The following is a 14979-nucleotide window of genomic DNA, read 5'->3' as shown; positions in this document are numbered from 1 at the left end:
ATATATTTAAAAAAAAAAAAAAAAGAATAAATATTTATAGAACAAGCACTAATATAAAATCCCCATCATGTTATTACTATTGTAATGAGTTCATTAGTCCTATAATAACCCTATGAGGTAAGCATTACTGATTATTAGTATTATTATCCTATTTTACATATAATAAAATTGAAGAACAGAAGATAAAGAACCCACCCAATTTCACCCAAGTATTAAGTGGCAAAGCTCGGGTTTCAACCCAAGCAATCTGGATAAAAAGTTGTGCTCCTAACTACTATGTATGCTGCTTCTTTAGTATTTAAATGTTTGTCTGACAAGAATAACAATTTATTAAAAATGCTTAGCATTGTGCTTCCTACAAGAAGCTAATAAATACTTGCTGAATAAATGGACAATGCAGCTGGAAAATCAGAACTCTCAGAGAAGAGAAAGATCCACAAAAGAAATATGGGCATGAGCATCTTCCTCTAGCCATGAAAGCTTAAGGTCTTCAAGAAAGAAGTAAAAGCACAAATACTAAATGTCTGCACTTTAACAAAGGCTTTCATATTTGGAAGACAAGCCAACCAAGAAAATAGAGGTTTATAAAATAATTTAAAATTTGAATGAAGGAAAAGGTGGGACAACTCTAGCAAAAGCTAGAAAGAAAAGCAACCTGGTTTTATTGACAAGGTTTTTATCTAAGACCTTTAAGAGCAAAGTAATGTGTACACCAACTACATGTAAAAAAAAAAGGAACTGAGACAGAAATTATAGATAAGTTATTACAGAAATTTAGCAGAGAACAGAATGCAAAATGAGATTCCAGCTCCAGTAAAAGCAAAAGAAAACAGATTTAAAAAAATAATGCCAATTATCTTTTAAACTGCACTTATACTATAAATTTCATTTCAGTATCTAAAATGTAAGCATTAAATTGAACTGAGATTTATATCTCAGTATGTCTATACTTTAATATGGAATCTATCACGATACTCCTATATTCTAGGACCAGGGAGAAACCACGTAAGAAAATGTCATTATCTACTACTTACTGACTTTATCTAATAACCTAATGGCAATGATGAATATTGATTTTTTTTCTCAGTTCACTAACCATATTGCTTATTGAGACACAAAATCTTATGAGGTTTCTCACCTAATCCAAGCATGTCTTGAACTTCTGTAAACTCCTATACCTCTAAAAGCTTCATTTATTCAGTTATCTAATTGGCTTTGTATTCATGAAAACAAATTTTGAACTAAATCTGTCTCCCAAATGATTTAATGAGAATTATGCGGACAAATATCAGCTAGATGCAAACAAGAAGAGAGAAAGATTGGTTCGAGTTTATTAGCAATGACAAAATACTTAGAATTTGAGCTTTTTAAAATGTTAACAGTGACAACCTTACAGAAAGAAAATACCTATATACACAAGTAAGTAAATTTCAAAGAATTTAATGAGGAACATGCTGCAGGGGAAAAATTAACTTAAAAATATGACTATCGAAGAATGGTTTATAAAAATAAATGTGGAAAATAATGTAAGGGTAATAATAATCAAATTTTTAAGTCTCTTACCTGTGTCTGAAATGTAAGCATGAAGTTGTATTAAATCATCAGAAGATACATTTGAAAGGTCATCTAAAGACTTGGGGGAGAGGGGGAATCAAAAAACAAGATTTTAATTACATAGGAAAAAAGTGTTAAAGAATTCCACATCACATATGCATTACTCACCTTTGCCCCATATAATCTTTATATTATTTGTATATCCACCCCTTCAACAATAATCCTCACTTTTACACCAACAGGAAAAAGAAAAGCCAAGATTAAGAAACTATAAAACAAAGTAATTTAGAAATACTATTAATCCATCAGATTATTTCTTCCTTCATTGCTTGTCCATATGCTAAAATTTGCTACCTCTCAGTTATAATCAATACACAGCAAGAAAAAATGTGGATAAAAATAAGTGGACATATTTTAATTAAATGTTTTGATTTTTTTAAATGTTGAGATATACTACAGACAACTCTGTATTATTTAACTGCACTTTTGTTAATTTAAAAATAATTTTAGTTAATTTAGATTCTTTATAAAATAAAATAAAGGCACCTACATCACAGGATTATGTGAGGATTAAATGAGAAGACATGTAAAACATTTAGAAGACTGCCTAACCCAAAAAATGTTAACTATTATTATGATTATGTATTAAACGGACTGAATCCATAGTCCAAGATTTTAAATAATTAATTTTCAAAATTAATTTCACAAACAAAAATTATTACTAATTGATCGAGATCTTTTATAACTATGGCTTTTGGGTCTAAATTTAAAATTATATATGTGTGTGTGTGTGTGTGTGTGTGTTATAGTCTCCACACAGAGAAAAGAAAATAATCATATAATGAAGACAGACTGTATAGAAAAGAGTTAATAGAGCAGGGTTGAAACTGCGTGAGACTGCTTGCAATCTTGGCCCTTGGATGGCATCTGGGAATTTGATTTAGGGAAGGTTCCTGCCATTCCCTAACTGCTAAGAGTGGCTCACACTACCTGAGTTGTTTATACAAGGATGTGGTTTATCCTGAACACCTGCTTTCCTTCTGGAAATCTGGAATTTTGGCATATGCTAGGCAGAGTGTGCGTATATGACCTGCCTCCAATAAAACCCTAGGCACTTAGTTTGGTAGCTTTCCTAGTGGCAGCATTTCACCTGTGCTGTCACATTCATCATAAGGGAATTAAGTTTGTGCCATGGGATTTCCATGGGAAAGGATTCTTGGTAATTTGTGCCGGGTTTACTCTAGGCTTTACTCCATGTAACTTTTCCCTTTGCTGATTTTGCTTTATATCGTTTCGCTATACAGACAGTCCTCGGGTTACATCAGACTCGACATATGTCGCTTCGTGGTTACGTTGCCATCTCCCATTTATTTATATAAAAAAAAAGTTCCGTCATTTTGACGTATGTACATATGTGCTTTATGTTTTTTATTATTTATTTACCACAAGTAAAGGTCAAGAATTGTTATCTTTTAAATTTTTTTTACTGTTTCACTTCATTACTGCTGTGTATGTGCTCCATGTGAGTGACGTAGGTGCTTATGTAGGTGGGTTCCAACTTACGGTGAAAATCGCCTTACGCCGTGCCACCGTAGGAATGGATCTCCCACGTAACCCAAGGACCTACTGTCATAAATCCTAGCCATGAGTATGACTATGTCGTGGTCTGTGACACCTCTTAGTAAATCACTGGTCATAGGAGTGGTGCTGGGGACCTCTGACACACAAACATATGATTCTGACATACTTTACACTTCAATAACCAAATGAACTGAATGAACTTTGAAGTCCTAATGTGATATTACCAATTATTACTAAAAGAGTCACCTAAATGATTAGAATGCGCCATACCGATGATATAAAACCATTTAAATTAAGGCAAGTGCACTCTAAGACAGCCAAAAGTGTATCTACTAAAGACCGATCATTAAGAGAGGCAAATGTGATAAATCCATACAGATATCACTGCACTCCCCTGGTCAAGTCAAGTGGGAGGATCATCAAATTAAATCAGGTCTAGTCCAGTTTCACCACTGATACCATAAGAGACTTTAGCCATATCACCCAGTCTCTCCTGAATCTACTTTTCCCAATAATATAATGCCAGCTCTAAACTCTGTCAGGATAGAATATGAATGAAAATACTTTAAAAAGAAATAGGGTTTATTTTTAAGTGCTCATATAACCTATAATAAAATATTGCAGTAGAAATGGCACAATCTTTGCTTTAATATTACCCTTATATGAAAGAGAAAAGACGCAGAGGAAATAGAGTATTCTACAAAATTTAGATTATCTACGCTATCTTCAAATTACAAACCAGCACAGGGAACATAAAACAACCAAGTTTTCACCCTGGCTGGTGTGGCTCAGGGAATAGAGTGTTGGCCTGCACACCTAAGGGTCCCAGTTCAACTCCTGGTCAAAAGCACATACCTGGGTTGCAGGTTCCATCCCCAACCTGGTCCGTGCATGTACAGAAGGCAACCAATCCATGTGTCTCTCTCACATCGATGCTTCTCTCTCTCTCTGTTTCTCTCTCTCTCCCCCTCCCTCCCTTCCACTCTCTTTAAAACCAACAAAAGGTTTTGTTATATTGGAAACTTATTCTATATAATGAAAATTTTGCTAACATTTTCTTCCTGCTCTGGAAGCTATTCCTTTTTGTTATAAAGCTATAGAATATAACAAGTAAATGATAATGATACTAAATGATTTAGGAAAACATTTTAAATGTTACAAAATATCTGACATAACACTCTGGCTGATTTGCTGCAATATTTTGTTGAAGGTTATACTCTGCATGGTAATAGAGCAGTTACTCAGTGAGGTTATTTTAGAAATAAGTGTATAGTATAGAAAACAACATAAGATAATGGACCTCTATACCACTTAGCTATTGCAAAAAGTCTGAGAGAAAGTTATGTAGGTGGAAGGAAAAACCAAGCAATCTCCTGGGACACCCTGCAAACTCTGAGCTGAAACTTCAGAGAACACTAGTATTTCTCCCTACTAGCATTTTATGAATTAAATTATTCAATGGAAATACTATAAAAGAACTGAAATGTTCATTACTTCACAGCTCACCTTGTATAACATGAAACATCAATGACAGCTCATATGCTAAAAACCTGTCATTCTTAAACCTATAATCATAGAATACTTGCCTAATTCACTATAAAACTCTCTACAATTAAAAAAATTTACAACCACCTGAATTTGTTATAGTGTAGACTTTAAGAAATATCTAGAAGTTTTCAGGTATCCCAACTAGTTTTATATTTCTTTTCTAAATACAAAAGAAGAAAACTAATTCCAATGTAAATTATTTATGTCACAAATTTACTACCTATCATTGTACTAAGCAGAGTAATTTAAAAATACTAAATGAAAATAAGTTTCATTTTAAAATTCTAATTCACAGATGTCTTATATCTGAGTTTAACATTTCTTTAAAAGTACAATTACCTATAACACTAATGGATGATTTGGGGGCTTCTAAATATATTATTCATTTTCATGTTAAAGCTCATATTATTTTCAAGCCACTTTAATAATTAAGTACCCATAATAGTACGTACCAAATTTATGCTTCCTGTAGGAGACCCATTAAAAGATTCTGTGGGAAAGAAAATTCAACTTAGTATACAGTAAAAGACTTTTGAAACTGTTGCTTTATCTAAGATTCAAACACCAAGAATGAAAGTTAGCCAAGCCAAAGACATAACAGAAGATGAAAGAAATCTGTCATATACTAATCCCAAACACCTGTTCCCCTAAGCCCCATGGTTTTCCCAGCCAGGAATTTCAGTGAAAATATATATGTACATACATTATACATACATATATATACATTATACATACATACATACACTAGAGGCCCAGTGTATGAAATTCGTGCATGGTGGTGGGGGTGGGGGGGTCCCCTCACCCCAGCCTGCACCCTCTCCGATCCTGGATACCTTGGGGGATGTCCAACTGTCAGCAGTCGGACAGCCTTCTCATAATCCTGGATCGCTGGCTCCTAATCGCTCACCTGCTTGCCTGCCTGGCCGAAATTGCCTAGGTGTGCCGGCCTTATCGCCCCCCCCCCCCCCCCCCCCCCCCCCCCCCCCCCCCCCCCCCCCCCCCCCCCCCCCACCCCTTACTGCCCTCCCTGCGGGCCTGGTTGCCCCAACTTCCCACCCCTGCTGGCCTGGTCACCCTCAACTGCCCCCCTGCCAGCCTGGTCACCCCTCATGGCTCCCCCGCTGGCCTGGTCGCCCCACGCAGCCTGCTATTCAGTCGTTTGATTGTCCCTCACTAATCCCCCTGCCGGCCTGGTCGTAGGCAGCCATCTTGTGAGGGCATAAGGGTTAATTTGCATATTACCTCTTTATTATATAGGATACAAGGTGGGACAAAAATAGGTTTACAATTATTCATATTGAAGATAATACAATTAATAATAATGTAAGAATAAATGTGTTTTGTGTATTCACAGCTGTAAACTTACTTCTGCACCACTCTGTATGTACCTAAGCTGCCTACACACACACACACACACACACAGGCATTCATGTACAGAGAGAGCAACTATTAAATTATTTTATCCTCATAGTGTGGTATTAAGTTGCCTAATACAATATAAACATGAGGAAAATATAGCAGACTGAGTGTTCGATATGTGAGAAGTATTTTGTTATTTCTGTTTCACTGGATTAAGAAATATTACAAATAAAATTATTCTTTAGTGTGAAGAACAGACTGATTTTTAACGTAACTTTAAGTATACTTATCTTGGTAGATTTGGTTCAAAAACATTATAAGTCTAGATTTTTAAACCACTGTAAATAATAGAACAAAATATATGTAAAACTCCATATGCAATGCCACTTAATTAAAAAGCAACTAAAATTATTTTTTAAAATGTTAGAAAATAAGTCAATTATACTTTATGAAAATTAACCCTTTGTACACATAAGTGTCTATAGATGCAAGTGGCGAACCTGCCCCCCACATACCACGCATATCAACTCTGGTTGCCCAGTTTTAAAATCAGACTTGTTAGTGACATCTCTGGGTTTGTCAAGAAAATTATGGTAACTGAAATTTTAGATATTCCAGTGCATATGGAAGAAATTCCAATATCAATATATAGGGCTGCCACTCAGACACTCGAGAGATAAACACTGCGACACTTGAGATTTGTTTGTGTTATCTACACTAATAAAAAAGAAAGATGCAAATTGACCATACATTCACGACGCCCACTAGCTAATCAGGAGTGAGTATGCAAATTAACCCAACAAAGATGGCAGGTTAATTTGCATATGCAGGTGCCAAGCGGCTTGGGTGGGACGCTTGCGTCGTCACCATGGCAACAACGCAGGCGTTCAGCACCACCCCAGCCACTCCAGGCCTCTGGGCAGTGTGGGAAGGTGGAAAGGCAGCTCCGGCAGGAGCAAAGGCGGTGCCGGCAGCCAAGGGGAGGAAGGCTCATTCTTGCACAAATCTTTGTGCATCGGGCCTCTAGTCATGAATTAAATGCCTAAAATGGTAAACAGGGTGTGCATTCTTCTTTGGAGCATCAACAAAATTTAGTGTTTTCGAGACTTTTTGTGTTGACGGTTTATTTTTATTTCGAGCTCGCTTTTGTTGATATTTCCGTAAAACTGAAAATTATTATTTTGTTATTGAATTTATCGCTGTAATATATCATATTGTGCAAATAAAATTCAATCCCCATAAATGGCATCAGATGAAGAAATAATCGAACCAAGCACCTCGCAAAAAGAAAATGCCATCCTTTATTCAACTCCAGAGTCAGATGATTTTTTTTAAATTAAATTCAAAATATCATGGTTTGTGGGTATGGTTTTGGACACGTGGCGGTTAACTGGCTAATGTCTTTTGCCTCAGGTTTTATCTACACCTCAGCAAATTAAGTTACCAAATAAATATGTGGTAAAGCAATATTCATTTATAGTTTAAAGTTAATATGTATGGTTTCTAGCACTTAAGAGATTATGAATTTGGATCTCTAAAGAGATCTTAAAAGCAAATTTATATTAATTTGAGAAAAGTAGCCAAAATTTCAGAATGTATAATATACACCAAGTGTAAGTACACTTAAATTTAAAGTCAGGAAATAAATTTGAAACAAAAAATTTGGGGAAGGCCTATTTTTTATTAAATAATCTTATAAAGACAAGAAAAGATAAGCATTATTATTTGAAAAAGTTGCAACTGCCTAAAACCTAAACACTGACAAGGACAATACATACACCTAACATTCATTCATTCAATCATTCAAATCCCCACCCCAGGATATGTTTATTTTAGAGAGGGTGGAAGGATAGAGAAAAGAAACATTAATGTGAGAAACATCAATCAGTTACCCGACTGTGTACAAGTCTAGACCAGGGATGGAACCCAAAACCTAGGTATGTGCCATGACCAGGAATTGAACCTGCAACCAACTGAGCCACACCAGCCAGGGTCTGACAGCTATTTTTATAAGTTTGTATTATACACACTATTCCACATGCTTTTTTCAAATGATTTCAAAAGAAAAGGGAGGGACAATTTCTTTGTGATAAAATATATAAAAGCTCATTAATTAGGACACGGAATGTTAAAAAGCAATGTCTAGAACAGGGGTCCTCAAACTTTTTAAACAGGGGGCCAGTTCACTGTCCCTCAGACCGTTGGAGGGCCGGACTATAGTTTAAAAAAAAACTATGAACAAATTCCTATGCACACAGCAGCGGCAAAAACACCCGGCGGGCCGGATAAATGTTTTTGGCGGGCCCGCGGGCCGTAGTTTGAGGACCCCTGGTCTAGAAAGACAAAAGATACATATGTATGCAATTCCAACTACAATCAATGATTCCAATGCAAGGGATTACTCAATAACTGATGTATAAGAGAAGTACGTTTACTTCAGATCACAACCAGTTGCAGAAAACCTTTTTAAAAATATACTTTATGTTTTAAGTAAATATGAGGTTTTGAAGCAGTTTGAAATGGCTTATAAATTTTGTTTCTGTTAGTTGCATAAAAGAAGATAGACTGGCTAAAAAAAGATCTATATGGAAGCTAAAAGTCAAGATGACTTTGAAAGAGTTCTTACACTACAGCATCAAAAACTACTCCCATAGAATATATTGTTACTATCATCATTTTAAATGATAGAATTATGATACAGGTTATCTCCCTTCATTCTGAGTAATATAACAAATACATTTCACAACACTGAGAAATTTCTAAAGTCCATAAAATTAAAATACTGATAGCAATCCTCTCTGGAAGCAGAGTTGCTACTGCACATTTCACAGCAGCTCTATAAGACTTTCCAACACACACTACATACAGATATATCACACAGTAAACCTGAGGTAAACTGAATTTTACTATTCAGCTCCCACAGAAGTACTCCTTAAAAAATCCTTTCTGGCTCTAGCCAGCATGACTCCATGGTTAGAGTGTCAGCCTACTCTCCCCAGAGGGTCGTGGGTTCGATTCCTGGTCAAGGGTGCATACCTGGGTTGTAGGTTTGATACCCGTCTCCAGTCAGAGAGTGTGTGGGAGGCAACCAATTGATGTGTCTCTCTCACATCAATGTTTCTCTCTCTTCTCCCCAAACCCTCTTTACTCTGATTTATAAAAAAAAAAAAAAAATCAATGAAAATAGCCTCATTCCTTGGGTGAGAATTAAAAAAAAAGAAAGAAAAAAACTTCCTTAATTATGCAATCAAATTCAGTTAAATATTATTCTAATTTTACAAATAAGACAAGAAAGAGTAGCAAATTAAAAACCCAAGATATCAGGTCAATAATTAAGACAAAAGGTATTAAAACTCAAATGCAAACATCTGTAAATAGATTTCTTAGATCACTTGAAAAGTAAAATCTCACTAATATAGGACTTCATATGGTCCTATTCATGAACTTATTCATAAGTAAATGATTATAATTAAAGTACTCTCTTAAACTATTAGTCAAATCTTTCCCATTTACTTTTTATTTACATTATTTATTTGCTTAGAACATACTAGAAAGTTTATCAAACCCTAGATATTTAACCAGAGTTTAACAAGAACTTCTGAACGGGATCACAAGTACAATAAACACTGGGCGTAAGAATCTGGAACCTTGTGCTCTAAGGGCTGCCTCTCCCACTATTAGTAAATAACTGATTATTTACTACCAATAAAAATTGACATGTGTTTTAATTTATAATTTTCATACACATAATTCCATTTAAATCTGACAATAAGTCAGAGGTAAGATATTTATTATGAGAAAACTATTAATCCAGACTCACAATTTTGAAAAATGAGGCTTAAAGAAATTGTTTAGCCAACATCACACAGGTAATAAGTAGCAGAACAGGAGTAAAATATAACTATTCTGACTCTTACAATCTGCTTTTCTCACTATACCAAGCTGATAGTAACCTCATTTGAAAAAACTGTAAGAATACAATAAATGACTGCTATAGCTTTTCTAGCTTGTACTGTACAGGATTTGGAAAAACAGTATAATTAAAGAGAGAAAAAAACTGTATTTTTTTAAAATAAAGTTTTATAGTTTATGGTATACTCTGTACTTGTAATTCTCATTTAATCTTCTCACTAATCCTACTGTTACATCTTAGTCATAAATATTATTTACCATAAAAGTATTTATATGAAAAAAACTCAAAAAAATTTTATTTAAGAATTCAAGGCTTCTATAGATTCACATTTTAATCTATTGTTATATTTTCAACATTTTAATTTAGTATGGTAACTAAACATTGTCACTCATTTATAGGTTTTTAAATATATAACAATTTATATTTGAACTTCAAGAAAATTTATCTTGTCTGAAAGGTCCTTTATTTGGTAAGCAGAATATACAGAAATACAGACCTAACCAGTTTGGCTCAGTGGATAGAGCATCAGCCCGTGGACTGAAGGGTCCTGGGTTCGATTCCTGTCAAGAGCATGTACCCCAGTTGCATGCTTGATTACTGGTCCTGGTTGGGAAGCATGCAGGAGGCAATCAATGTGTCTCTCTCACATTGATGTTTCCCTCTGTCTGCCGCTCCCCATCCCTTCCACTCTCTCTCTAAAAGTCAATGGAAACATATCCTCGGGTAAAGATTAACACCAAAGAACATATAGAAATACATACACATATAAATGTGCAATGTGTGTCACATACCTCCATCACCATCATCTGATCCTCTGAAACTAGGATCTTTTAACATGTCCAGCTCAGCTAACATGCGCACATAAAGTGCATTCTGTCTGAAGGAAGGATAAAATCTTTCATCTCGTAGCATCAATTCATACACCTATTGAATGAAGATATTCAATCATTAACAAAGAAAATGGTCTTGCTGTAATGAATCACAGGCTCCATATTTACAAGATGTTGTCACAACTAGTGATTTCTCTGGTCTAACAGTACTGAAATTGCATTGAAAGGGGTCCCACTACAACATATGTCATATGATAGCAGATTATACATAACTAGAGGCCCGATACATGAAATTCGTGCAAGGGGCTCGACCCTCGCAGCCTCAGCTTCATCCGGAAGGTCGTCCAGAAGGATGCCCGGTCTAATTAGCATATTACACTTTTATTATTATAGAAGATGTTCTCGTAAGTGGTATTCTCTAAGAAACAAGTTCACCCAAAGACTCAAACACATTCAAATAAATATGAGTGACATTATTTATTTACATCATCAATTCATGAAATTCTAAGATTGTATATCTGGCTCTGCAGTCAGACCGATATAAAACAGCCTAAAATAAGGATTTCCCTCACTTGTTAAATAAATAAATAAACTAGCAAAGTGGCCCACCTTTTTTGTAATTGAGAAGTATTATTACCATAACTCATTAGTTTCCCCTCTCTTTTTTTTAAATCCTCACCTGAGGACATGGTTAGAGAGAGAAAGGGAGAAAAAGAGAAACACTGATGTGAGAAAGAAACATGGATTGACTGCCTTCAGTGCATGCCCAATGAGGCATTGAACCTACAGTCAGGTACATGCCCTGACTGGGATCAAACAAGCAACTTAGGTACATGAGATGATGCTCCAATCAACTGAGCCACTCCAGCCAAGCAATTTTTTACAATTTTCAGTAAGTTTTTTAAAAACAAATTACATGATGTGGAAATATACATATTTTCAAGAAAGATCTAATAATAAATGTTGTATATAATACCTTTCTTTGAATGTCATCAAAGATTTCAGGAGTTGGATCTTCATGATTCAAGGTATCTGCTAATTTCGCTACCAAATAATCATCAACAGTAACCCGTGGAGATGCCTAACAAACAGAAAAATTACAGTAATAATTATCTTTGGAATTTCTAAATACAATTTAAACCTTGATATTATTGAAAGTAACTGCCAGAAAATGCTTGGTTTGTAAATGATAACTTGATGTTTAAGAAGGCTGATATAAGAGCTAGAATTTCCTTGTCATTGTGTAATATAGTAGCCTGGTAGACAAACATTTACTCAATCTGCAAAATGGAAATACTACTAAAGTTGTTACAAGGATTAAAAGAGATTTATGTAAACCATACAAACACAATGTCTGGCACATAGGAAATACTTTCATTAGGAGATGGTTCTGAACATTCAGTAGTCCTGCTGGGTGTGTATTTACTACAACTGCCAAAATAATAAGCCATTTGTTACTTACCACTTAACAATAGAAATGACCCTTTGAATGCCTTTTAAAAGAGACTACCTTTATCCTAAAGTTGGTTTTATAAAACTGCAGCAAAGTTCCATTGTGATATGAGAGGAAATTTATCTGAAAAGTTCATCTGTTCCAACAACTTCCAAAATCTGATGTTCAATGTGAAAAATTACTTTACTGAAAGAAAAAAATGCTGAAATCTAGGAATATGGTCATCTTTATGATGTCAACTTCGAAGTTTTAGTTCTGAAGGCTCTGGAGATCAAGTGATCAGGATGTTAAATCTTAGAAAACTAGCAAAAGAATGCATAGTTTAAATAATTTCTCCATGCTATCCAATAAAGTATCTAAGGAACAGAATGAATAAATCAAGAAAAGGGATAAAAGAAGAAAAAGTATACACAGCAGGGTATAATTTTGTAGAAAAAGGGCTACAGAACTTATAATGCTCCCTTGTTAATTCAACATTATTGTTAGTAAGTCCAAGCAGGTCATATAGTGGTTTTCATTTTGGGAGAGAGAAGGGTGCTTATCTGTTGTTTGTGTATAGAAGGGTGTGGTGTAGTGTGTGTGTTTATGTTTTCCCCTGAAACAGGAATAGGACAGCTAAACAACTCCGAGTATGTGACAAAGATTAGAGAGGAACATGATGTTAGTTGGTTCTGTCCTTTCATTTATCCTCTAAGCTCTCTAAACTCAGTTTCTAGAAAATAATAAGAGGCAAATTTAAAAATAACATTTTATATTTATTTAATTTTTCCTATAAACTCTGGTACACAGAATTGGATTAAGGCTCCCTGGTATAGGGTGACCAACACTTCTGGAGAGCTATCATAGGTCACAACTTACCAGACTGCCCCACTCAGAAAAGTAATATAGAAGAAATAAGTTTACACATTTGTTATTGCCTTAATAATACAAAAGTGATTGTTTTCCAAAATTATGTATTAATCTGTATTCTTTACTTTTCTATTACACAAATGTGGTTAAACAAAATAACAGGACTAGGAAACAATGGCAATTAGTATTAATAGAACTAATAATACAAGTATTATTAAAAATATATAATAAAGTACTTATGTTTTTGTCCTGTTACAGCAATTAATTTTAACTTTGTAAGTATTAGATATTTAAATATTATCGGTTATATTATTGTATATTCTTAATATACATAAATATGATTTAAAAATGAAATTATACATATACTAGGATATTATCTATATTTAATTTAAAAAATTACTTTTCTTTTTATTCCATGAACCCATAGGATATTTTTACTTTGTGTGTTTCTCTTTTTAGTAAAACTTCTCTGATCTGCCTGCAGCCTTTAGAAAATCCTTTTCTTTTACATAGTGGTAAAACAGCACAATCAAAATGTAAAATTCACTTTGACTTCCAGCTCTACTCTTAAGCCTACATCTCATTTATTTCTCTTACCAATTTAACAATTCTATCCTATTGTTCTATCAGTTAATGAGAGTGGGTACTGAAGTCTTAAACTATTATTGCTAAATTATCTATTTCTCTCTTCAATTTTGTCAGGTTGTGTTTTTTTTCCCATGAATGTGGGGGCTTTTTATGTTTCTGATTGTTTTATCACCCTGATCAATTAACCCCTTTATTATAAAACTAGTGACCCAGTGCACGGATTTGTGCACATTGAAAGGAAATTAATTAAAAGGTGGCCGGCAGGGCGGGACTGGGTGAGATGGGCCGGACACACCCTGGAACCAACCTCCCTCTGTCCCTCCCCAGCCGGCCGCATCTGGGGTGGTGCTGTGGCTCGAAGGGCATCTGCAAAGTGAGGTTCCCTCAGCCTGGCCTGTAGGGTGGGGTCCCTCGGCCTGGCCTGTAAGGATTGGGCCGAAACCACTGGCTCTCCAACATCCCCCGAGGGGTCCCAGAGTGCGAGAGGGCACTCTGCAAAGTTGCTGTCGTACAGGGTGTGGAACGCAAACGCAAGTGTGTAGTAAACCAGATTCAGAGCCAAAAGTGCCCCAGCAACAACATAGCCCACAGCCGAAGGTAGAACTGTGCAACCCTATGAATAATCGGGCTTCCTCCTCTCTGGTTTCAGGGGTGCATCACCTAAGAACCACCACTGCCAATCACTGCAGCTCAACAGCTCCTGTGTAGAGTGTCTGCCCCCTGGTGGTCAGTATGCGTCATAGCTACCGGTGGGATGGACACTTAGCATATTAGCCTTTTATATATATACTAGAGGCCCGGTGCACAAAAATTTGTGCACTCGGAGGGGGAGAGGGGGTCCCTGAGCCCGTCCTGTGCCCTCTCACAGTCTGGGACCCCTCGGGAGATAATGACCTGCTGGCTTAGGCCTGCTCCCGGGTGGCAGAGGGCAGGCCCAATCCCTACGTGCAGACCCTGGTCGGGCTCAGAGCTGGGCCGATTAGGGAGTTGGGGCACTGCCCCCTGTCATGCACAGAGCAGGGCGGAACGGGAGGTTGCGATGCCACCCCTAGTCACACTCAGGGTACGGCTGATTGGGGGGTTGGGGCACCGCCCCCTGTCATGCACAGAGCAGGGCCGATCAGGGGGTTGGGGCGCTGCCCCCTGTCACGCACAGAGCAGGGCCCATCAGGAGGGTTGGGGCGCCGCCACTGTCACACACAGAGCAGGGCCGATGGGGAGGTTATGGCTCTACCCCGTCACACATAGAGCAGGGCCCGTGGGGGGGGTTGGGGCGCCACCCTCTATCACCCACAGAGCAGGGC

General features: G+C 36.4%; 1 protein-coding gene across 7 annotated transcripts in view; it reads right to left on the bottom strand.

Annotated features, from left to right (window-relative positions):
• The window catches only part of SNX13 (sorting nexin 13), an 87579-nt gene that overhangs the window by 26734 nt on the left and 45866 nt on the right, over nucleotides 1-14979 (bottom strand). For all 7 annotated transcript variants that reach the window (XM_014544652.1, XM_014544654.1, XM_014544653.1 and 4 more), the window contains 4 exons: nucleotides 11762-11866; nucleotides 10747-10879; nucleotides 5136-5173; nucleotides 1564-1633 (listed from right to left, as the gene is read on the bottom strand). In XM_014544652.1, the coding sequence (XP_014400138.1) occupies nucleotides 1564-1633; nucleotides 5136-5173; nucleotides 10747-10879; nucleotides 11762-11866 (346 nt within the window). The remainder of the gene's footprint in view (nucleotides 1-1563; nucleotides 1634-5135; nucleotides 5174-10746; nucleotides 10880-11761; nucleotides 11867-14979) is intronic.

Source organism: Myotis brandtii, unplaced genomic scaffold (genome assembly GCF_000412655.1).
Source record: "Myotis brandtii unplaced genomic scaffold, ASM41265v1 scaffold374, whole genome shotgun sequence".
Lineage (NCBI taxonomy): Eukaryota > Metazoa > Chordata > Mammalia > Chiroptera > Vespertilionidae > Myotis > Myotis brandtii.
The sequence above is the reverse complement of the archived record's forward strand: the minus strand, read 5'-3'. Positions and strand labels throughout refer to the sequence as shown.